Genomic DNA, 25,472 nt, shown 5'->3' on the forward strand with positions numbered 1-25,472 from the left:
GAGCCGAAGGCAGTCGCTTAACCAACTGAGCCACCCAGGCACCCTTTTTTTTTTTTTTTTTTTTAAGTAGGCTCCATGCCCAGTGTGGAAACCAATGTGGGGCTTGAACTCATGACCCCAGATCAAGACATGAGCTGAGATCAAGTCGGAAGCTTAACTGACTGAGCCACACAGGTGCCCCTGGGTATTTTATTTATAATGATTAACATTGGAAAGTAAAGGAAATAACCTAAATGTCCAATAATAAATTTTAAAAAGTATCAATATAATGAAATATTAAACGTTCACAGCATAAGTAAAAATAAGGTATAAGTGAAGTGTAAGTAAAAGGAAATATATGTATTTTTATTTTTTATTTATTTATTTATTTATTTATTTATTTATTTATTAAAAGATTTTATTTATTTATTTTTTAGAGAGCAAGCGAGAGAGAAACGGCATGAGAGGGGAGAGGGTCAGAGGGAGAAGCAGGCTCCCTGCTGAGCCGGGAGCCCGATGTGGGACTCGATCCCAGGACCCTGGGATCATGACCTGAGCCGAAGGCAGACGCTTAACCATCTGAGCCACCCAGGCGTCCTGTGTATTTTTAAATTATGATTATTAAAAAATCTTTTAAAAGATTTTATTTATTTATTTGACAGAGAGAGACAGGGAACACAAGCAGGGGGAGTGTGAGAGGGAGAAGCAGACCCCCCGCCAAGCAGGGAGTCCGACGTGACGTGGGGCTGGATCCTAGGACCCTGGGCCGAAAGCAGATGCTTAATTACTGAGCCACTCAGGCACCCCTGATTAGTAAAATTTTTTGAAAATTATGAAGATAAGCATTTTAGAAAATACTGGAAACGTGTGCCAGAATGTAGTAGGTTTTCTCTGAGATTATGGCTAATTTTTTTCTTCTTTATATGTGTTCTCTGATATTTCAGTAATGAGCATTACTTTTGCATTAGGGAAAATTATTTTAAACCTATTCTGTTGCTTAGCTTTTCCCCAGTAAGAAAATAGGCAGTTAGGACGTTTTATATAGTGGACATACAGGAAATGGCTTTGTTAATATGAAACATTAATATTGTGGAACCATACATAGACTTGCCCACTACAGTGTTAAAGGAATTGAATTCTACTGCCACCCTAGCAGCTCCTCTCTTAGCAGATCCATTAAGTGCCTCTACCCTTGAATTACATACCTAAAACAATCTTAGAAAAAGCTCTTTAAGCATGGAAACCTGACAGTATATTCTCCTTTAAGAAGCAAGGTTGCATAAGGGTACCTGGGTGGCTCAGTCGGTTAAGCTCTGCCTTTGGCTCAGGTCATGATCTCAGGGTCCTGGGATCGAGCCCCGCATCGGGTTCCCTGCTCAGTGGGGAGCCTGCTTGTCCCTCTCCCTCTGCCCTCCCCGTCCCCTGCTTGTGCGTTCTCTCTCTCACATAAATAAATAAATAAATAAATAAATAAATAAACAAATAAAATCTTAAAAAAAAAGAAAGGTTGCATTATCTCAATAAAGCTGAAAAAAAAATACAACAAAAGAATCAGATTAATGGGCCTTGAATATTATAACAACTTCATTATATATTGAAGATTAGAGACTTGAAACCATTGTGTTAAACATAACCAATCATAAAACAAAACAAGGTTGCATTGGGCTTCCTGGGAACTAAAGCTTTGCAACATAAACATTTCCTCATGACTAACATTTTTGACCATTTACTTTGTAAATGCCAGGACCTGTCTGAAGGCTATTACATGTATTAAGCCTCATAGTTTCCCCTTTATACATGCACCTAATCTACAGGGAGATTAGTACAAAGCCACACAGTCAGGATTTGAACCCAGGCAGTGTGACACCAGAGCGTATCCTCTTTAACGTCTATTTTACTCTACAAGAATAAGGGAAATGATGTCATTGTGCTTTAAAAATGAGCATTGGAGAAATAACAGGGGGCAGGGGGGTGTGGAAATATAAGGGAGCCCTTTAACCTGTGTTGAAATTGCTCTGGTGCCAACTAGAGGTAGGCTGGAAGGATAGAGTCCTTAAAGACAAAGCTTAGAGGTCTGATGCTCCTTGAAAGTTGAGGCTGCAGTGACTTTTGCTAAAAGAAATTATATTTCAGTGGTCAGAACTTAATGTAAGTATAATACTTGCTATTTTTATTTTACAGTAAATAATCCTTTATATTTGTAATTTTAATTTTCACCATAGTCCTGAAGGTGGCTATTGTTTGTACATTTCAAATAGAAAAGATCCTTCAAGTGGTGGTTAAAGAACCAAAATGCAAATCCAGGTCTTCTGACTTTTAAGTGCATTGCTCTTTGTGTCCTGTACTATATATACAACCTCTTGACATTCTGAGGAGCCAAGTGTCTTATCCATTATCATGTCTTGGTTAAATACAAGAAGGGACTGAAAAAAGTAGTTTGGGGTAGTCAGGTAAGAACTTAAAGGTACAAAAATTTTTGAAAGTGAAGCATACTTCCAGGACTTTTTTTTTTTCTTAAGGTTACAGACCCCTTTGAAACCCTGGTGAAAGCTGTGAACAGTACCCCAAAAATCCACATACACTCAATTCTGTACAATGTAAGAACCTCCTATTTAAGGAAAGAAAGTGTGATTCTAAAGTCTAAAAAGAAAATTCTCAGTGTTTTTGTTTGTTTTCTTACTAGTGGCTCACTAAGGATGGGAGATCTTAAACAGACTTTGAAAAAATGGGTGGCTAATTAAAGCTGCTTGGTGCCAAGCCTACCTTGAGGGAATTAAGAAGAAAGGGAGAAGTTAGCTGATCATTATATTTCTGTTGGGAAGACACTGAAGTCCTTTGTATTACAGAACTTTCCTGGTAGGCGCCCATCAGTGAGTGGTCATTGGACTCCACTGAGGGACTCATAAAGAGTAACTCTGCTTGTCTTTTAATTTATAAATGGGGATTTATAATGATTATGGTGTGCCCAGTTCTACCTCTTAGATTTATGCAGGTGTCCTAAGGATATCATATTGACATAAAACTATTAACATGATGAAAAAGTAGTCTTTTTTTTTTTTTTGACAGAGAGAGACAGAGAGAGGGAACACAAGTGGGGGGAGTGGGAGAGGGAGAAGCAGGCTTCCTGAGGAGCAGGGAGCCCGGGAGCCCAATGCGGGGCTTGATCCCAGGACACTGGGATCATGACCCAAGCTGAAGACAGAGGCTTAATGACTGAGCCACCTAGGCACCCCGAAAAAGTAGTCTTTTAAATTGTACCTCATATGTGTGTTACCTAAATCTTTATTAAGGTTGAAGGGTGCCTGGGTAGCTCAGTTGGTTAAGCGTCTGACTCTGGATTTCCGCTTGGGTCATGGCCTCAGGGATATGGGATAGAGCCCTATGTCGGGCTCCATGCTGCATTCTGCATGTGGTGCCTGCTTGGGATTTTCTGTCTCCCTCTCCTTCTGTTCTTCCCCCTCACTACCCGCCCCGCCCCCCCCCCCCAGCTGAACTCTCTTTCAAATAAATAGCTCTTAAAAAAAAAATCTTTATTCAGGTTGATAAATCTTGGCATACTCAACTGAAAATTCTGACTTGCCTTAAAACACTAAGATAAATTCTTTGTTTGGTTCCTTAAAATTTTGCACCATAGTTTCGTGGTAATGTGTCAATAACCTAGAAACTGATAACCTAGAAACAGTAAGACTCTGGATTCAAAAGCAAAGTTTAGCTCTGCTGCATTGGAGTAAAAATTCTTTGAGTCATTTATTCTGTGATGACTGGCTTTAATAGAACATAACGCAGTTAAAAAATACATTGGTCCTTAGTTAATGTTATTTTTTTAAACTAATCAGAATGAGCTTTTGACATTGATTTTTTAAAAATTAGTTTTGTCTGCAGGAGTCTGAGAACCAACTTTTGGAATAGCTTTTGTAGAGTACTTTCTCTTTTTGCTGAGTATTAGATCTCAAAATGGTGATAGCTTCTCTGTATTTAGAAAGATTAAGAATATTCTGATATGTGGATGCTAATTGTGGATCATTTACAGAGTGAATTTTCATGGAGTTTTTGAAAAAATCCTTAGCATCCTATGAAAGTTATTCTCCCACTGGTCAATGTTATTGCACATTTCTCTCAGTTAAATGTACTGTATGTTGTTGCTCAGTTAGTGCTGGGACTAAGGAAAATGTTTGCTTGTTGTTTCCCAGGCCTCTGAGGATTTTGAAGCTTCAACTTCCTACTTAATTGCCTTCCCAAGGAATATATTTTTTTATTGCTTAGGAAAATACTGAACTTTGGGGCGGCTCAGTCATTAAGCGTCCTGCCTTCGGCTCAGGTCATGATCCCAGGGTCCTGGGATTGAGCCCCACATCGGGTTCCCTGCTCCGCGGGAAGCCAGCTTCTCCTTCTCCCACTCTCCCTGCTGTGTTCCTTCTCTCACTGTCTCTCTCTCTCTCTCTCTCTGTCAAATAAATAAATAAAATCTAATAATAATTGAACTTTTAAATAATAGTTAAATAATAAATAATAAATAAGACTTTGAAAATGAAGGCTTAAAATAAAAGCTGTTTTATTTTATTTTATTTTTTAAAAAAATTTATATATTTCAGTGAGAGAGAGAAAGGGGGAGGGGCAGAGGAGGAGGGCGAGAGAAACTCAAGCAGACTCTATGATCCTGAGATCATGACCTGAGCCTAAATCAAGAGTTGCTCCCTTAACTGAGCCACCCAGGCACCTCTAAAAGCCATTTTAAAGTTTTAAAAGTGAGTGAATCTTAGCAGGGAATTTATATGGGATGCCTTGCAATCTATGAACTGTTACAACACCTAGTTAGTATGGAAATACTGTTTTTATGTTGGAAAAATGATTTATGAACCATTTTATTGTTAGAGGCTAAAAGTTTTGGTTAGATTGTATAGTATCCCCTTTAGATACCTAAGTGTCAAACCCAAAATTATCACACTATTATTTAATGGTCTTTTTCCTCCTCTGATGGCTTTTTTCCCTCATGTAAAAGTTACAGCCCATCGAGGCCAGACTCAGCCAAGGATATCTTAATTCTAATATTTCAGTGAGCATTGCAAATAATATGTAATTCTTTTATTGGAGTAAAGCTTTCAGCTGACAATGAAAGTCTTGAAACTAAATGGCATTACTCCATTTTCCCTCATTCTTTAACTAGAAGAGGTGACAGTTTTCAGCGATCTGTGTTTAATGGAGGATTGATCCTCTGAAAGAGTTTTCGTTTTTAGCAAAGCTACTGTGTGAACTTCCTTAGTGATAGATATGTACTGTTTTCCTCTTGATGCTTTATTTTTAGGATTCATTTTATTTGAAAAAGCTTCAGTATGAAATAAGCATAAATTATATAATACATACATATACATACATACATACAAAGACATAGCTCACTGTAATATATAAAACTTTAATATATAGATGAGATGAAATTAATTTCTCTATCATTGTGTTTTGGGATTAGAAGGCCTGTTTGGAAAAGAAAAATGCCTACTTGATTAATCAGGGGACGTCATACATTACCCATAAGTCTTAGTTTATAAAATTCTCAGGCCATGTGGACAGTATGTTAATCATTTACTTGTATATTCTTACACATTATCTTTGATACATTTTTGGTCTAACCTTCAACCCAGATCAGTTCATTTCAGAAAGCCTACAGCTTTTTAGAGAGCAAAGCTCTGAGCAACAGAAAGTCTTCTTTAGCCTGTGACAGAATACTGAGCAATGTGATTTTCTCCCACTACATTGTGTTCTGTACAATTAAACACATTGCTTTCCTTATCTTTAGTTATCAAGCTAAACAAAAATAAATCACTTTCATCTTTCTGACCCAGGATGGAGTAGGTAGTTATTTTTAAGTTAATTAACAAAGTATAGTATTTGTTTAATTGACAACTGACATTGAAACAAGAACCATAGTCTTTGTGGAAGAGGCAGTATGACAACATAAAATAGTTGTTTTACTGTTTTCTTGAAAGCCTTATTTTTTTCCCTTTTTTTTGTTTCTTCTTTTCGGTAGTAAATAGTTTTGTACCAATTTGTAATCTGCATTTTTTTCTTATTAAAATAAATTGTGGTAAAATGTAATCTTTTTAACATAATAGTTTATCAGGCATTGCTGGTGGGCACTTTTACTGAAGTCTCCCTATCACTAAAACAAAACCTTGTTTTACTTTTTTTAAGCAAGCTCTATGCCCAGCGTGGGGCCTGAACTAACTACCCAAAGATCAAGAATTGCATGCTCCATGGACCTAGCCAGCCAGGCGCCCCAGACCTTGTTTTACTTTTAAACTAAAAGCAATCAATAGTAATAAAAATTCTAATAATATAGATTTGAAATAACAGTAATCTCTTTCCTATTATGAAAGTCTTTAAAATTTACATACATGTAATACTGTTCGCATGATTTTACGTATTTTCATTTTGTTTTGTTTTTTTTTTAAAGATTTTTATTTATTTATTTGTCAGAGAGAGAGAGAGCACAAGTAGGGGGAGCAGCAGAGGGAGAGGGAGAAGCAGGCTCCTCAATGAGCAAGGAGCCCGATGTGGGACTTGATCCTAGGATCCCGGGACCATGACCTGAGCCGAAGGCAGATGCTCAACGACTCAGCCACCCAGGCGTCCCTGTATTTTAGTTTTTTTTACTCATTCAATCTTGGCTGTCTTTCTATATTTAGAACATGTAGATTTTTTTTCTTTATTACAGCTGCAGAGTATTTTATTGCTATTTACAGATGTGTCCACATTTATTTACCTTACTATCCACTGATAGATACTAAGGTTTTCTTTTTAAGATTTTATTATTTTTTTAAAGTAATCTCTACACCCCATGTGGGGCTTGAACTTAAACCCTGGGATCAAAAGCCTCATGTTCCACCCACTGAGCTAGCCAGGTGCCCCAATATTAAGGTTTTAAGTTAAAACAATTCTGCAGTAAATTTCCTTTTTTCTTTGTGAGTGGTAACAGATATTTGTAAATTGTCACCCAAGGAATTGCTGGGTCAGTAGACCTTTAAAAATTTGATGTTTTCTTTTTTTTTTTTTTTCTTTTTTAAGATTTTATTTATTTATTTTTTGAGAGAGAGAATGAGATAGAGAGAGCATGAGAGGGGGGAGGGTCAGAGGGAGAAGCAGACTCCCTGCTGAGCAGGGAGCCCGATGCGGGACTCGATCCCGGGACTCCAGGATCATGACCTGAGCCGAAGGCAGTCGCTTAACCAACTGAGCCACCCAGGCGCCCCAAATTTGATGTTTTCTAATTGACCTCCAAAAACAGTGTACTAATCATCAGGGTCCACATTTCCTCCCATATTGCTAATACTGGTGGTGTGTATATTTAAATCATTGCTAACCTGGTAGGTAAAAACAAGGGGATCTTGTGTATTTCTTGAATTTTGAAGAAAGTTGGACACCAGTCTTTTTACAGCTAGCCATTTTTTCTTGCTAACTACTAACACAATTTGTCCGTTTTTCTATATTTTCTTATTTATTGGTATGAGTTCTTCATAAATCTAGAATTTTAAAATGCTGTATAATATTCAGTGTTGTTATAATATCAATCATATCTTTCTAACATTATGCTGCAGTTAATTTCATGCATGTATTTTGTTGATTCTGGGTGAATTATTTTCTTAGAACAAACTTCTGGGTATGAAGTTGGGTAAAAAGACTGTGAACTTCCTTGTATTTTCTCAATCTGAAGTAACTTATTTAATATGTAATAGATGTTATTTAATGTATGTAAATATATTTAAGATTGTATTTCAAATGGCTAAGGAAGTAAAAGAAAATCACCTATAATCCTACCACCAAAGACAACCACTGTTAACGGTTTTGCTGTATATCTTTCCAATGTTTTATTTTTATATTGCATAGCCTGTTTTTCTTTTCCTCCTTAACGAATGTAGGGAACATCTTTCAATGTCAATAAATAGAGCTATACCACAGCATAATTTTTTGTCTTTTTGCTTTTTTTAATTTGTTAAAATATTATGTATAATACAGAACTTACCATTGTAATAATTTTAAGGGTACAATTCAATGACATTAAGTACATTCATAACCATTAACACTAATCCATCTCCAGAACTTTTTCATTATTCCAAACTGAAACTCTATACCCATTAATAACAGCATAATTTTTTTTAAGATTTTTTTTATTCTTATGTTAATCCCCATACATTACATCATTAGTTTTAGATGAAGTGTTCCATGATTCATTGTTTGTGCATAACACCCAGTGCTCCATGCAGAATGTGCCCTCCTCAATACCCACCACCAGGCTAACCCATCCTCCCACCCCCCTCCCCTCTAGAACCCTCAGTTTGTTTTTCAGAGTCCATTGTCTCTCATGGTTCGTCTACCCCTCCGATTTCCCCTGCTTCATTCTTCCCCTCCCGCTACCTTTTTCTTCTTCTTCTTTTTTTTTCTTAACATATATTGCATTATTAATAACAGCATAATTTTTATTCCTTTAACTATTCTCCTATTGTAGACATTTAAGTTTTCTACTTAGAGGTAGCATAATATTTTCCTTGTCTGATTATTTCCTCATGATTGCAGTTCTTCTAAGAATCTGTAGCAGTAGATATGTTAAGGACGATTCTTTAAAATTAGTCTTGAATGGCAGTCTTCACCACCCCCCCCAAACTTATCTTTAATTTTATAATAAAAGTTAAGGTAACTAGGAGGTTACATATAAAAATATAGTTTATGGATGTTTTGATGTTAAATAGCTGTTTTTTTTTAAAGATTTTATTTATTTATTTGACAGAGAGAGACAAAGCGAGAGAAGGAACACAAGCAGGGGGAGTGGGAGAGGGAGAAGCAGGCTTCCCGCTGAGCAGGGAGCCCAGTGCGGGGCTCGATCCCAGGACCCTGGGATCATGACCTGAGCCAAAGGCAGACGCTTAACGACTGAGCCACTCAGGCGCCCCATTAAATAGCTATTTTGTAAAAAGATAACTTATATGGAGTAGAGGAATCAAAATCTCTTTCAAAGTCATTGATTTTTGGGGGGGTGCCTGGCTGGCTCAGTCCGAAGAGCGTGTGACTCTTGATCTTGGGGTCGTGAGTTCGAGCCCTATGCTGGGTTTAAGAGATTACTAAAAATAAACTTTAAAGTCAGGGGTTTTTCAACAGCTTGAGGTTAAGTGACTTTACTCATTTGAAAGGGTGTGAAAAGGGTGTGCACAGGATGCATCATTTATATGGGGAAGGGTAATCATACATATTCTGCTGTTCTGGTAGAAAAAGGTTAAGAAACTATTACCCATGTTCTATTTTATTTGACTGGTTAGAGATAGTGTGTTTTGCTTAACTGGGGTTTTAACAATTTTTTAAATGTCAGAATTATAAATTCTTCTAATCAAAGCCTTTGCTTCTCCCTTAGGATTGGCAGCCACCATTTGCATGTGATGTTGACAAACTTCATTTTACCCCACGTATCCAGAGGCTGAATGAATTGGAGGTAATATCTTTACTGTTGTTCTGGTGGACTGTATTCCAGAGGGACTTTCTTCGAAGAATCTGTCACAAATCTAGTGGTTTTAGTGAAGCTAAAATATGGCCAGTCATTGATAATCATGGTAAAACAAATGGCAGTGAGGCCTTTGTAGCAAGCCAGATAGCATTAAAAACACTGATTTTTGTCAATCATTGTTGGCCTCTTAATTCATTTAAATCCTTCTAAATTTAGGTGACAACCACAAGAATTTAGGTCTTGAAAGGAATGTGCTTTGAGAACCATCTATTGGAAAAGATTTCCAGCTCTAATTTTCTTCCAAATACACATCTTCACTTAGGTTTAATAACACACTTTAATTTCCTAAGGAGGGGTGAGGAATACTTGGGTATTCCTTTAGAGAAGAGATGATGTTTCTTCAATCCCTTTGCTACTGAAACCCTAAAGTACAGGGTGAATAAGGCTTGAGTATTGATAACCTAGAAGTAATGTTTACATTAACGTTTCGCTAACCTGATTTTAACATTGAATCATGTTTTGCTTTTCTATACAAAACAAGACATTTTTAACTTAAGTGGAACACACGTCCACTGGGATTCTTTGGACATTGGTGGTAGTAGTATCTAGTGTCTATTTTCAAGTTGAGCTTGAAAGATAGGAAACTTTGAGGTCTTAGACTGTGTTTGGGAACATCTGAACATTAATCTCAGTTTTGCTCTTGAGCAAGATAAAACTCCTAAAACTGCCTGACTTAAACTTAATTTTCAAGGAGGGGAAAGAAAAATGACAGATTTTTTTTAATGACTTATAGACAACAGTAATAATCTGTTAAGGGAATAATATTTAATTAAGAAAGTATCTCCTGGTTTTCTGTTATCTTATCAGGACTCATTAAAATTGATATGGAATCACTGTTGTAAATCTGTTTTGGGATTTGTGTTTGAGAAAATAAGAAAATTTGTGCTTGGAAAGAACAGACCTTTAAAATACCCCAATTGTAAAAAGACCAAGAGGGGCATATAGAAGCTTACTTGTCATATAATTTTAACCAATAACAAAATTGTGCTTATAGTACTCTGTAAGTGAAGGCCTTTTCAGAGTGCCTACTTAAGGAAAGACTTACTGAGTGCTTAACTCCTTGCCTGACACATGGTAGGGGCTGAATTAAATTTTTGTTGAGTTAATGTATAATTATTTAACCAGCTTTATTTTGTATATTTTTTGGCAGTTTCTCTTTTGAATTTGAAAGTGATATTTCACTTAAATATTCTTTTTTTTTTTTTTAAGATTTTATTTATTTTAGAGAGAGAAGGAGAGCAAGAGTGGGAGGGGCAGAGGGAGAGAATCTCAAGCAGACTCTGCACTGAGTGCAGAGCCCCATGCAGGGTTTGATCTCACGACCCTGTGATCATGACCTGAGCCGAAAGGAAAAGTCGGATGCTCAACTGACTGAGCCACCCAGGCGCCCCTCACTGTAATATTCTAAGAGTGAAAATACCACACACATAGGTAATAGAAGGGGTTTTAAAATAAGCTAGGTGAGATTAAAATTCATTTCTTTGTCATTCAGGCTCAAACTCGAGTAAAACTGAATTTCTTGGACCAGATTGCAAAGTACTGGGAGTTACAGGGAAGTACTCTGAAAATTCCACATGTGGAGAGGAAGATCTTGGATTTGTTTCAGCTCAATAAGGTAAGAGGCTAACGGCCATCTCCCTCACTTTAGTGCCTTTCTGCCAGCATGAATTTGATCTTCCTCATCTTAAAAAGAAACTTATTGTTTGAAATATGTAAAATGAAATTCTCCATTCACTTCAGCAATAATTGGGCTCTACTTGTCAGGTCTGAAAGCCTTATCTTGTGAAATATTTTGCTGCCACCTTTTGTGTGTGTCATTTTAAAACTTAACAATATTTCTGTAGGGTACTCCTTTCTGTTTTATTACAGTTAAAACAACTGGGGCTTAGGGAGAAAATTGACCAAGCTCTAAAGGCTGAGTCATAATTCAGTATCTGAAGTTCAGGTTCACTTCAGTGTAAAGCCTACATTCTTTCCCCCAAAATGGTGCCATCTCTCCTCCTCCTTAGTTTATGGAGATTTTGAGGGTCATTGTGTTGGACCAAGTGCTAGGGCTCGTTCTTTGTTTGAGATTTAATTGTTGATCTAGTTCTTCCTCCCTGAAAATCTTGATTGTTCTGGGGAACTGAGAAGTAGCTTTTGGGGGTACAAATGTTTATGGATTATGTTGTCAAAAGTGATCAATTTTTTAGCTTGAAATTAGTAGTGCATATATGTTTTCATTTGACTTGGGAGATGTATTTTTAAAAATTACACAGCCAAGAACATTTGTTCTTGGAGTCATACCTAGGTATGAGGGAGTTAGAAGTGATTTCCATATAGGCGTTTCTAATTTCTTTTGCTATTAACAGTTAGTTGCAGAAGAAGGTGGATTTGCAGTTGTTTGCAAGGATAGGAAATGGACCAAAATTGCCACCAAGATGGGATTTGCTCCTGGCAAAGCTGTGGGCTCGCATATCAGAGGGCATTATGAACGAATCCTCAATCCCTACAACTTGTTCCTGTCAGGAGACAGTTTGAGGGTGAGTATTGAGGCCAACTTTAACCTGTTTATTTCACAGCTTATTGGTGTGTTGTCTTTCAGGGTGAATGAAGAGGCCTTAATTAATTCTGTGTGGGGGAGCCTGGGTAACTCAGTCGTTAGGCGTCTGCCTTCGGCTCAGGTCATGATCCCAGATCCTGGGATCGAGCCCTGCGTCGGGCTCCCTCCTCCGCGGGAAGCCTGCTTCTCCCTCTCCCACTCCCCCTGCTTGTGTTCCCTCTCTCGCTGTGTCTCCCTCTATCAAATAAATAGATAAAATCTTTAAAAAATAATAATAATTCTGTGTGGACGACATTGTTGAGAAGACTCCGTTTTGTGAATTTTTCCTCCGATGTTTGTGTCGTTTTGTTTTGAGAACAGCTGTGCTTAGAAGTTTGTTTTTGGATTGAATAAGGTTGTGGAGGAAATAGCCTTTTGCTATTAGCCTAAGCCGAAGTCTGTATTTAACTTCACTAAAGCTATGTCTTCCTTAAATGACAAGTTGATTATTATCTTGTTATGATTCATGCTTTTGCATTCACATATTATGGAGAGCATATTCCTAGTTGTCACATGGAAGTACGACCTGTGAAATAACTTGCCTACCTGTTCTTGCCAGCTGAGATTTCCAGGGAGATTTTAAGATAGAACGCTGATATGGGTGAAAGGTAGGGGACTTAATAATGCTGGATAGCTAATGGATCCCTCTTCTAATAGTTCCTGTGTAGCCATGTTTGTTTCCTTATAAAGATGGTATCTGCCAACTTATTCAAATAGGAACTTTTGTTGTAATTAAAGTAAAACTGTATTATAAAATCTTCCTACTTATTTCAAGACCCTGATGGAAAGAACAATGTCGTAATCCATTTACACCCTTTGAGTTATTCTAAGGCAAGAGCCGTGAGCCCTATAATTTTAAGAATTGTTACTGTGTTATAGCGAAGTAGAAAGATAATAACATAGTTTCAGAGGGTAAACTACTAATCAAAACTTTGTCTTGATATTATAGACATACCATCTGTAATGCTCAAATCCTATAGATTTTTATAGCATCACATTTTTCTACACTTTCTCCCTTCTTGATTCCAGGGGAGCTTTCTTTTCAGCTTAAAAGAACATGACCAGTCTAATATTCAGAAAATTGTCATTTTTATTTTTTTTTATTTATTTATTTGAGAGAGAGAGACTGAGAGAGAGAAAGCATGAAAGGGGGGAGGGTCGGAGGGAGAAGCAGACTCCCTGCCGAGCAGGGAGCCCGATGTGGGACTCGATCCAGGGACTCCAGGATCATGACCTGAGCCGAAGGCAGTCGCTTAACCAACTGAGCCACCCAGGCGCCCGAAAGTTGTCATTTTTAAATATACATGTGTGAATGTTTAATGACCTCAGGGATGAAATTATTTAGACGGTTGTGTGTGGAACCTTTATGCCTCTGTTTTATAGTCAGATCTACATACAGTTGCCTACAGTAGATTTTCTCCTTGTTAACCTTTCTGTTTCAGTGTGGAAGTCACAGTGAGTAAGATGAAAGAGTCTACCTGCTTTATGGATTGCAACATTTTAAAAAATATCTATATATTTAGGTAGTATAAGTTTCATAGTTGGAAAGCATGTAAGCATTTATTCAATTGTAATCTGAAAGGAATAGGTATTTAAAGATACCTTTTACAGGGCGCCTGGGTGGCTCAGTTGGTTAAGCGACTGCCTTCGGCTCAGGTCATGATCCCGGAGTCCCGGGATCAAGTCCCACATCGGGCTCCCTGCTCGGCGGGGAGTCTGCTTCTCCCTCTAACCCTACCCCCTCTTGCGCTCTCTCTCTCACTCTCTCTCTCTCTAATAAAAAAAAAAAAGATACCTTTTACAAACATTACATTTACAACTCAGATAAATACTTCTTGAGGCGCCCGTTGTGGGCCAAGTATGTTGTAGGCACTGATAGGTATTCATTGCAGAAAGCTTAAAAACAAAGGAAAGTGTGATGAAAATAAAATCACTCTTAATCCTCTCACCTGTTTTTTCTTTCAAGGCTATTTTTATGCATATATATACACACTGGGATTGTATTATTCATTTACAGTATTATAACCTGCCTTTTCTCTGCTTAATATATCATGAGCATTTGCCATGTCCTTGAATATTTTTAAAGGTCTAGTTGAATGACTCTGGCATTCCATTTTTATAGCCAGACCTTGATTTCTTCATTGTTGAATGTTATATTTAATATACTGTGATGGCCAGTTTTTGTACCTAATTTTTGGCTCATTTCTGATTTTTGAAAATAATTCTTAGAGAAAGGATAACTAGAATACATATATTTTAGAAGAGTGGAAACGCAATACTACCACACAACACACCTAATTAGAATGGCCAAATTCAGAACACTGACAGCACAAAGTCTGGCAAGGACAGCAGAAGTTTTCATTCATTGCTGGCCGGAATGCAAAATGACACAGCTACTCTGGAAGACACTTGGCCATTTCTTAGAAAACTAAACATACTTTGTTACCGTCCAATCCAGCAGTCATGTTCCTTGGTATATACACAAAGGAGTTGAAAACATGTCCACACAGAACCTGCACACAGATGTGTTTTAGCAACTTTATTGCTCTTAATTGCCAAGACTTGAATGCAACCAAGCTGTCCTTCAGTAGGTAAATGGATAAATGAATGGTGGTATATCCAGACAATGGAGTATTATTAGGCATTAAAAAGAAAAGAGATGTAAAAAAAGAAAAAAGAGGTCTCAAGCCATGATAAGACAAGGAGAGGAGCCTTAAATGTATATCACTAAGTGAAAGAACCAACATGAGAAGGCTACTTATACTGTGTGATTCCAAACTTAGTATTCTAGAAAAGGCAAAACTGTAGAAACAGTAAAAAAGATTAGTGGTTGCCAGGGGTTTTGGGGCAGGAGGGAGAGCGGGGAGGGGGGGTGTGATATTCAGAGCACAGAGGATTGTTAGAGCAGTGAAAATATCCTACATGGCATTATATATTTGTCCAAACCCATAGAATGTACACAAGTGAATCCTGATGTCACCCATAGACTTCATAGGTTTATCACTTGTAACAAATGTATCACTACTCTGGTGGGGGATGGTGACAATGGGGGAGGCTGTGCATGTGGGGGTCCAGGGTGTATAGTAAATCTCCACCTTCATCTCAGCTATGCTATAAACCTAAAACTTATCTAAAAAAATAAAGTCTTAATATTAAGAAAAAAAGTGATTCCCAACAAAGGAATTGTTGCAAAAGGGTGAACCGAAGCCTAGAGTAGGTTTTGGGAAACAAGAAAAGTTGAGCAGAGATGTACTGGTGCAGTGGGACAGAGGCTCCACTCCTGTAGTCCCATGTTTTCTTCTGCTTTTCTTTTTCTTTTTTTTTTTTTTAAGGTTTATTTATTTTAGAGAAAGAGCAGTGGGGGAGGGAGAGGGAGGGAGAAACTCTTAAGACTCTGCCCTGAGCGTGGAGCCCAATGCCAGGCTTGATCTCATGACCCGGAGATCACAACCTGAGCCAAAAGCAAGAGTTGGACGCTGAACCGACTGTGCCACCCAGGTGCCCCTCTTGTATTCCTGTGTTTTCTGAGTGCCTCAGCGGATTGCTCTGTCTCTGTAAGATGGTGTCCTCATGCTGTGGAATCAGTCACCTCTCAATCCCACTTTCTCAAAGGTTAAAATTAGTCTGCATGTACTAGGAGTGGATACAAAGCAAACACATCAGTTACATGTTTGGAATTGTGGTTTGGAACAAAATAATAAAGCTTTTTTGGGCACCTGGGTGGCTCAGTCGGTTAAACACCTGCCTTCAGCTCAGGTCATGATCCCAGGGTCCTGGGATTGAGTCCCGCATTAGGCTCCCTGCTCAGCAGGGAGTCTGCTTGTCCCTCTCTCTATGCCCCTCCCCCGGCTTGTGCTCTCTCTTGCTCACTCTCTCAAATAAAATCTTAAAAAGGGGCGCCTCGGTGGCGCAGTTGGTTGAGCGTCTGCCTTCGGTTCAGGTCACGATCCCAGGGTCCTGGGATTGAGTCCCATCTCGGGCTCCCTGCTCAGCGGGGAGCCTGCTTCTCCTCTCCCCCTGCTTGTGCTCTCTCTCTCTCTCTCTGTCAAATAAATAAAATCTTAAACAAACAATAAAGCTCTTCATGTATATTCTAAAAGTTTCTGAGCTTGGTTTTACCTTAGATCTCTAAAGTCCTTGTAGAACAAAGAGACCATAGTTTGTGGAACTACTTAGACTTAGTGAGAGATAGGGACCACATTATATAGTCTCTGAATTTCCTTAAAAAAAAAAAAAAAAAAATTTATTTATTTTAGGGAGAGAGAGAGTAAGTGAGCACGAGTGGGGGTAGGGGGAGAGGGAGACTCCCCGCTGAGCGCAGGACCTCTCGTGGGGTTCAGTCTCATGACCCTGAGATCATGACCTGAGCTGAAATCAAGACAATGCTTAACTGACTGAGCCACCCAGGTGCTCCTAATCTCTGAATACCTGACCATCCACTTTATTAAATTTCCTTGATTTAGTTCAGTTCGTATCTACATGATCACACATACTTTTAGATCTCAAATAGAAAGTTTATAAAAAACATAAAGAGGTTAATTTAGATGATAGGTTTTATTCCCATCAGCATGCCATCAGCATGCTTTCATTAAATATACTCTAAATGCTTAATTTGAGGACTTGTTACAGAATGGAGGGTGGTATTCCATACTAATTTTGTTAACATTTCCAGACAAATCAATGTATGAGTTTAATTAAAATGAGCAGAATATTTAATATATATAGGTTGTTGTACCAGTTGTAGATTTGTTTACTTGTTTAGAATATCAAGTAATCTGTATCAGTTTTTTTTATAGTGTATTCTATTTTTTAAATGTTAGAAATAGGTTTTGTTAGATGATTACTCTGCTTTTGTTATTCTTGTCGCGCCCCCCCCCCTCCCCCCCACCGTTCTCTGAATTCTTTCTGCAAATGTTAGGAGGAAGGAGCCAGTAGTGAGACTATATAGTAGTAATGGTACCCGGAGAGCCAGGAGTTCTAGAAGGGTATTATTTTACTGTGTCTTACTCTAGCATAGATGATATATATCATACTTGAAGTGGTTATAACTTGGAACCTGCTTTTAAAAATGCTTCTTGTGATACTCGTGGGTCCTATTACGAAGAAGTGTTACTTACTTGAAATTCGTATTAGATTCAGTGGTAATATTTTGATGTTACCATGTTTTGTTGTGTTGGCATTAAATACCCTCTATCAGCAAGCCTAGAATCAAACTAAAAAATAATCAAAGCAAGAAGAAACTCTGATCAGAACTGGCAGTTATTACTGTGGGCTACCTATTAGCCTTTGTCTTGTGAGTTAGACCTTGTAGGAATATGTTGAAGTAAGTGAAAGCACTAATAAGGGAGAACACTTCAGTCAAATTACCTGTTTTCTCAATTCAGGTGATATCTTTGATCACAGAACATTGCTAGTTATATTTGAAACTTCAGGATTCTAAAACATAGAAAACCTATTGGTTTCCGTATTTTATGACTCTAAACACTATAAAAAATCAAATATTCTCAATATGGAAAGTTATTTTGGAAACTTACAAGGATCCTATCTAACAGTTTGAGCCTTCAATTAATTGACAGTCCCAAGCAGGGATAATTACAAGTGGCTCATGGGGGAGTGCCTTGAGCCTGCTGTGGCCTCGTGTAACCTGATGTCATGTACAGTTAAATGAATTGAAGCAACACCATTCACCTGCTAAAAATTTTTTCAATTAGCAATAATCGCGCCTCGGATAAACCTCATTGGCTACGTTACTGCCACTGATTTTTTTAGACTCTTATATGTGTGTGTATATATGATTGGTAACTGCAGATTTGTGTTTATTTAGATCTTAAAAATTGCAGACCTTTTATGTATCTATGTAAATAACTGTAAAATATACCTTACAAAATACATTGAAATTCTTAAAAAAGGAAGGGAAATTGATTAATAAATTGTGTTTTAATTTCTAGTGTTTGCAGAAGCCAAACCTGAGCACAGACACGAAGGACAAGGAGTACAAACCTCACGATATTCCGCAGAGGCAGTCTGTGCAGCCCTCAGAAACCTGCCCCCCAGCCCGACGAGCAAAACGCATGAGAGCAGAGGTGAGAGCCTCATGAGGTTGATCAGACAGAATTCTTGAGCACTTCTACCACTGTCAGTCTGACACTGGATTTCTCTCATGTGTGTGCTCTTCATAGTTTTGAACCTTGTTAATTGCTTTTATATTCTAGCTTTTACATTTGGGGAGACTCTACTGTCAAAGGAGTAAGGGATTGAAGAATTCTTTCTAGGTTTGTGCTGCCTGGACAGACAGCTGCTTTATTAACAGAGTTAGGAAGAATAGGCGTTCATTGTGATGGTGTTTGGTTTGCCTGTTACCCTCATGAAGTTAGGCAGTGTTTATTGGGGGTTGAGGCTAGGGAATAGAGAACTGGGAACTTTTTTTTTTTTCCTTCTTGAACAGAGAGGTTAGAGGATAGTGAAAGCTGTTTTTCTCAGAGTTCCTGAAAAGGAGTATGGAATCTATGGGAGACATTTATGCTAAGACAGAAAATAATTAGGCAGCATGGGGGTGGAGGCATTGAATATATAAGATGAAATGAAAGAACATGAGGGATGATCAGGAGAAGTGAACGGATGAGAAAGACAGTTTGCTTCAAGATTTTTCTGCTCTGAGAGGTTTCCCTTGGGAAAGGGAAAAGTGTATTTTCCTGGTTACCTTGTTTCCATACAGAGATGTGAAGGTTTGGGGTTCTTGCCTAGCTTGATGGACATATAAGTGTTAGGAATCAGTGATAATGTATTAGGAACATCTTAGAGCTGGGAAGCCTCGTTGCATTAATCAGATATCTAAATCAGTCTCTGGTTATTAGTAATTATTGGTCAAGATGAAGAAGAAAATAGCTATTTTGTTTTCTGAGGAAATGGATATAAATAAGGGGATTATTTTTACGGGCGCCTGGGTGGCTCAGTCAGTTAAGCAGCTGCCTTCGGCTTAGGTCATGATCCCGGGGTCCTAGGATCAAGTCCCACATTTGGCTCCCTGCTTGGCAGAGAGCCTGCTTCTCCCTCTCCCTCCGCCTGCCTCTCTGCCTACTTGTGCTCTCTCTCTGTCAAATAAATAAATAAAATCTTAAAAAAAAAATAAAAATAAAAATAAGTAAGGGGATTATTTTTAACTTAGGTAAGTTAGAGATAGGAAAAAATTTAGTGACTCCATTTTTCTGAATTAAGATTGCCTCAGAATAGGAAAATACGGTTATTCGAAGCCCATAAGCATGCTTGGATTTCATTAGTGTAAAAAATTCTTGTTTGAGCACATCTTGATCTTTAAATGTGTAAGACATGCCCTGGTGCTGTGGGTGCCTAGGTTTGCCTTGATGAGAGACATACAGGGTGATGATAGCATCCTGGGAGAAATTTTGTCAGCAGTGGACATCCTGAATACATATGAATGAACAAGGGCAAAAATGATCAAGTGCAGTTCCACAAACACTTCCCAAAGTTGTTTGCTTTATCAGTAAGTATTACCACTTTGAGAAACATTGAAAATTGAGGCTGACTTAATGATAGGAGAATCCTTAATAATTTAGTGATGTTAGAAGAGTAGCTTATAATAACAGTTTTGTTTTGTTTTTTTTTTTTTAAGATTTTATTTATTTATTTGACAGAGAAAGACACACAGCGAGAGAGGGAACACAAACGGGGAGTGGGAGAGGGAGAAGCAGACTCCCTGCCGAGCAGGGAGCCCGATGCGGAACTCGATCCAGGGACTCCAGGAGCATGACCTGAGCCGAAGGCAGTCACTTTACCAACTGAGCCACCCAGGCGCCCCATCTTATAACAGTTTTTAATAGAAGAATTAATAGAAAATTATTATGGAAGCTGAGTTTTCTATAAATATGAGCCAACTTTGGAAAAAGCCAGTAAACTCTTCTAGGCTAACGAAATTATATTTATATAACTGTTAAGGATTTGGCTTAGTGATGACTGAATCAAGCGTAAGGTGAATAGATGAGAACTGGGAAGCTTCTAGGAGGAAAATCAGATCTGTTCCCAGTGGGGTAATGACACTTGCCCTAATTTGTTCCTGATCCTTTGGTTCTTCCCTATTTTTTTGACCTGTGGAGATAGAAGAGTATCTAAGATTTTTTCTAAGAGTATTCTAAGATTTTTTCCTTTCCTTAAATAATAGTAATTTTAAGGGTAGATCTCGCCTCTGTGGGGAGAGAGAAGCATGTTTTGAATGTCCATTTATAAGACAATTTATAAGATTATAGTCACCTTGAGATTTCAGTTGCATTTTAGAAGGTTTCTTTTTTAAGAGGAAATATTTATGTATATGACAACTTTTTTAAAGGCCATGAATATTAAAATAGAACCAGAAGAGACAGCAGAAGCCAGAACTCATAACCTGAGGCGACGGATGGGCTGTCCAACTCCAAAATGTGAAAATGGTAAGAAAGTGTTTATCCATGGGTAGGAAAGAAGTAAAAGTAAATTAGTAAAAGTAAGTATTCATTTTTTTAAGGAAATCTTATAGCAACTATTGAATACTAGTCAGTGGGTTGGGTCTTGAAATAAAATCTTAATATGTTAATGTCCCTATTCTCATAGTTAGTGACCAGTAGAAGTAAACAGATATGCATATTAGAAATATGATTGAGTTTTTCTCAACTGTCACTAAGTGCTATTCTGAAATTTGGTTAAATGGCATTCATTGAAAAGAAGTGTTTTATGAGTAGCATAGGTGCCTTTGACTGGATATCTGTTAAGTTTATTTCAGGCATGGCAGGCAGACATGGTTTCTAAATCTGAATTTTAGTTGATAATTGCTTGGCTGGCCATTGCTTGATGTCAGTCACTGAGAGGTAAACCTGTTCAGGACTCTAAAAAGAGAAGTCCTAAATCCTATATGGGCAGACACATACAAACGAAGAAGTTATTAAAATTGGTTCTTCTTAGTGGTTGGTGAGTTTAGTGGAAAGGCAGCACAATGTAGTGGAAAGTAGGTGGATTTTTAGAAATACAGATCTGAATCTGAATCTTGGCCTAACCACTAAGTAGTTGTATGACCTTAGATATTTCTTGATTTATTTTAGTGTCCGTTTTCTTATCTTTGAAATGGATTTGTTGCAAAAGGTTAGATAATCAGTGGACAGCATTTAGCACAGCACCTACCTACCATATTGATAGTTACTGTTTTAGCCGAAATTCTCAGTCTTTGGAACCAGGAAGTTGGGGCAGTAAGTAGTCATGGGTTATGGAGGAATACTCTATAATGTGGAGGAATACAGTTGGTGAATTGTTAGTCTCTTACAGTTAAGATCAGGAGGAACCTGCTTTCATCAATATATATCATGTCTCGGTAACATGTTAAGAAGACTGTATCTTCGGCTCCTATTTTAAAAGCCTACAAACCTGAGCAACATACCCAGAAGTACCCATATCCAGAAGTGCCCACATTTAAATGGTGTGAGAGTTTGCATTTTACCATAAGCAGTCAGCACCTAGCCCTTGAACATGGTAACATTGGGTGCTGCTGCTCCTGCATTGAAAAGAAACAAGGAAATTGTGTTTGTGTCCTGTGTGTAGCTTGGGGGAGGGAGAGGTGAGAGGTGAAGGAGCAAGGTGAGCCAAGTGTAGTACGTGAAGCGCTAACTCTGATTGCCTCTTACAGAGAAAGAAATGAAAGGCATCGTCAAGCAAGAACCCATTGAGAAGAAAGAGTACATTGTAGAAAGCGAGAAGGAAAAGCCCAAGAGCCGATCTAAAAAAACCACCAGTGCTGTGAGTTGACATGTTTAAACACTTGTACCATTTTTGTGCCTTACTTAAGACTGCTAGCTTAGAGTGTCACAGTTAAAAGAACTTTTCATGTCCATTTATAGTATAAATTTCTAATTGAGGAAATACACAAATGCATTATGAAGGTAATAGTAACATATGGGGGGCATTCACAGCCATTTTTTGGAGTACATGCAGTTTAGAGACATATAATGGTGAGTTGGATTATATATGAAATGTTCATAAATCACTAGATCACCTCCAGGTGAGTTGAGAGCTAGATCAAAAATCAGGTTGATGTTTTCCAACCTTACAACAGGGAAGGAAAAGGAAGGTAGGAAAAGGAAGGAAAGAAAAGGAAAGGAGTTGGGTGGAGAGGAACTGAGGACCCAACAAAAGTTGGAGGACTAGGCAGCCATTTACTCAAATGGAAACTTAAAAATAAAGCTTGAGGAGATTACAGAGGATCTGGTTGCTTTTCTTCTTCTCTGTCCCTTCTGAGAGCTCAGTGAATAGCTTGACAACAGTGCTTTTTATTGTGGAATTTGAAATTATTCCAATTAAGTGTTCTTTTCATAAAGAACACTTCTCCACCACCACCACCACCACCACCACCAAAAAAAAAAAAAAAAAAAAAACAATCAGAAAATGATCAGAACCCAGGTTTTTATTTGCTACAACAGAAGAAGTGAGATTCCCTGATAAGTTGAATTCTTAGCTTTCCATATTATTGGGTAATGTATTAGTTTGCAAGGGCTGCTGTAACAAAGTATCACAGACTAACTGGCCTAAATAACAATTGATTTTCTCGTGGTTCTGGAGGCTGGAAGTCTAAGATCAAGGTGTCTGTAGGGTTGGTTTTTTTCTGAGGCCTCTCCTTGGCTTATAGATGGTTGTCTCCTCACTGTCTTCATGTGGCTTTCCTCTGTACCTGTCTATGTCCTAATCTCTTCTTCTTGAATACTAGTCATAGTGAATTAGAGCCCACTCATTATGATCTCATTTTACCTTAATTAATCTCTTTAAAGTCCCTGTTCCAAATATAGTCACATTCTGAGATACTGGGGGTTAAGACATCAAGATACGAATTTTGGGGGAACAGAGTTCAGCCCATTAACAGGTAATAACTATGTATTTTTATCACTGTGTTTGGGGAACTTAACCATGAGTCCTTAATTAGAATATAAAGTAATTTAATGTGGTTAATGAACTTAAACACTTTTCTTTCCTTTTTTTTAAAGATTTTATTTATTTATTTTAGAGACAGAGCACAAGAGGGGGGAGCGGGAGAAGCAGACTCCCTGCTGAGCAGGGAGCCCGATGCGGGACTCGATCCCGGGACTCCAGGATCATGACCTGAGCCGAAGGCAGTTGCTTAACCAACTGAGCCACCCAGGCACCCCCTTTTCTTTCCTTTTAAACACGACAAAATTGATTTTTTTTCTTTATAAGTTCTACTTTTGGTTAAGCTGATAATTTATTACCAAACATGTTCTTCTTCCAGAAGATTATCATTCTCTAAGCTACTAGAAGCTAAATATCTTAGTAACAAACATTAAAACACATAGCTGAGGGGCGCCTGGGCAGCACACTCAGTTGAGTGTCCGCCTCTTGATTTTGGCCCAGGTCGTGATCTCATGGGCTGTGGGATGGAGCCCCACTTCTGGCCACCCGCTCAGCCAGAGTCTGCTGGGAATTTTCTCTCTTCTCCCTCTGCCCCTCCCGTGCATGCGCACGTGCCTACTCTCTCTCTCTCTCAAATAAATAAATAAATAAACCAACCAACAAACATATATATATACACATATTTTTTTTTTCTTTTTTTCTTTTAAAAGAGAGAGGGGCATGAGATCTGGGATCATGGCCTGAGCCAAAATCAAGAGTTGGACGCTAACTGACTCAGCCACCCAGGCACCCCTAAATAAAGAAATCTTAAAACACACACACAGAAACAGCTGAAAAGGTTTTGAGATTAGACTTTAGTGTTGGGAATGCATTAAGCATTGTAAAGTTATCTCTTCTAAAAGGTGAAGCATTTTTATTTAAAATACCTCTTGGGGCACCTGGCTGGCTCAGTCGTTACACGTCTGCCTTCAGCTCAGGTCATGATCTTGGGGTCCTGGGATCGAGCCCCGCGTCGGGCTCCTTGCTCAGTGGGGAGCCCGCTTCTCCCTCTCCCACTCCCCCTGCTTGTGTTCCCTCTCTCGCTGTGTGTGTCTCTCTCTCTGTCTAATAAATAAATAAAATCTTTAAAAAAATGAAATAAAATAAAATACCTCTTATGGGGGGTGATTAATTTTCATTTGAAGGATGGGAAGACTAGATTATGCCTCTATGCATTTCATTCTTAGAGTTTAACAAAATCGAATGTAGCTCACGCTCCTGGTCCTGTACGTGTTTTCACTGCTGCAGGTGGATCTGTATGTCTGCCTCTTATGTGGCAGTGGGAATGATGAAGACCGGCTTCTCCTGTGTGATGGCTGTGATGACAGTTACCACACCTTTTGCCTTATTCCCCCTCTCCATGATGTTCCCAAGGGAGACTGGAGGTGTCCTAAGTGTTTGGCTCAGGTAAGAATTAATGGCAGAGATAGCATTAGAAAATTTCCTTCAGAATATTTTTTGTTTGCTTTTGGGTTTTAGATTAGCAATTGGTATGACAGTGAGGCTCATGAAAAAAAGTGGGCTGGACCTGACTGGGAAGGAGGTCTTGGCAGTGAGAGGCAGAAAAAAATTTTTTAACTACACTTAAATTTTTTTTTTATTTAAAAAAGCATTGCATGTTCTTTGCAAAAATTCTTAGACTGAATGACTTAAAAGAGAGTATGATTTCATAATTGCTAGACAAGTTATTTTGATGTATATCCATCCAGACATTTTTGTATTTTAAACACTGCATACGTAATTTTACTAATCTGTTTTTTAAAAATAATATCAATAAAATATAACTATCTATAAATAAAAATATTCTTTTTACTTTTTTTTTTTTTTTTTCCTTTTTGGCAGGAGTGTAGTAAGCCACAAGAAGCATTTGGCTTTGAACAAGCAGCCAGGGACTATACCCTCCGTACTTTTGGGGAAATGGCAGATGCGTTCAAATCTGATTATTTCAACATGCCCGTCCACGTATGTACATACATACTGCTTTGATTTGGGATTTTAATAACTTTTAGAATCTGAAGACAGTTTCACTTGGCACTTTTTTTTGATAAACATTATCATACACAGTGAACCCCCTTAATTTGTTTAATGGTATTGAAATTCCACAATATGTTAAAATGCATTCTGATTTTTCACTTGTGATTTCTCTAAAGATGACCTTTTCCACACAAATCATACAGCAGCAATAACAGGATGTTAATAAAGGAAATCATCAGGAATGCTTTCAGTTCAACAAATGTAATTTAAAGAAAACTTCACAATTTATTGACTGACTCCTATGCATTGAGAACACATTTATATATTGTTGTAAGTTAGTATCGTAAACTTTAGGATGAGTTCATTTTAAATTCTCCTTTATGCTCTTAGAAGCATAAGGCTATTTAATTCGGCATTTAACATTCTGTCAAGTGAGTCCACCAGAATTAAATGGTTTTCTGC

The 25,472-nt window shown here is 38.0% G+C and overlaps 1 protein-coding gene and 1 pseudogene across 5 annotated transcripts in view; one reads left to right on the forward strand and one right to left on the reverse strand.

The window, feature by feature from the left end:
* The window catches only part of KDM5B (lysine demethylase 5B), a 79,949-nt gene that overhangs the window by 19,227 nt on the left and 35,250 nt on the right, over positions 1 to 25,472 (forward strand). For 4 of the 5 annotated variants that reach the window (XR_010412228.1, XM_064593993.1, XM_064593994.1 and 1 more), the window contains exons 2-9: positions 9,374 to 9,451; positions 11,016 to 11,138; positions 11,875 to 12,045; positions 18,053 to 18,187; positions 20,446 to 20,542; positions 21,766 to 21,875; positions 24,285 to 24,443; positions 24,879 to 24,998. Coding sequence is in view for 4 of the 5 variants with exons in the window: in XM_064593993.1 (XP_064450063.1) it covers positions 9,374 to 9,451; positions 11,016 to 11,138; positions 11,875 to 12,045; positions 18,053 to 18,187; positions 20,446 to 20,542; positions 21,766 to 21,875; positions 24,285 to 24,443; positions 24,879 to 24,998 (993 nt within the window). In the remaining variant the exon portion in view is untranslated. Of the gene's footprint in view, positions 1 to 9,373; positions 9,452 to 11,015; positions 11,139 to 11,874; positions 12,046 to 18,052; positions 18,188 to 19,859; positions 20,092 to 20,445; positions 20,543 to 21,765; positions 21,876 to 24,284; positions 24,444 to 24,878; positions 24,999 to 25,472 lie in introns of those variants that run through there. The other variant, XM_064593995.1, reaches the window with a different exon arrangement.
* Positions 17,743 to 17,865, reverse strand: LOC129045925 (U4 spliceosomal RNA; annotated as a pseudogene).

Source organism: Mirounga angustirostris, unplaced genomic scaffold, assembly GCF_029215605.1.
Source record: "Mirounga angustirostris isolate CCGP_5_RB_7025 unplaced genomic scaffold, mMirAng1.0.hap1 SCAF_6, whole genome shotgun sequence".
In the NCBI taxonomy this organism is placed as follows: Eukaryota; Metazoa; Chordata; class Mammalia; order Carnivora; family Phocidae; genus Mirounga; species Mirounga angustirostris.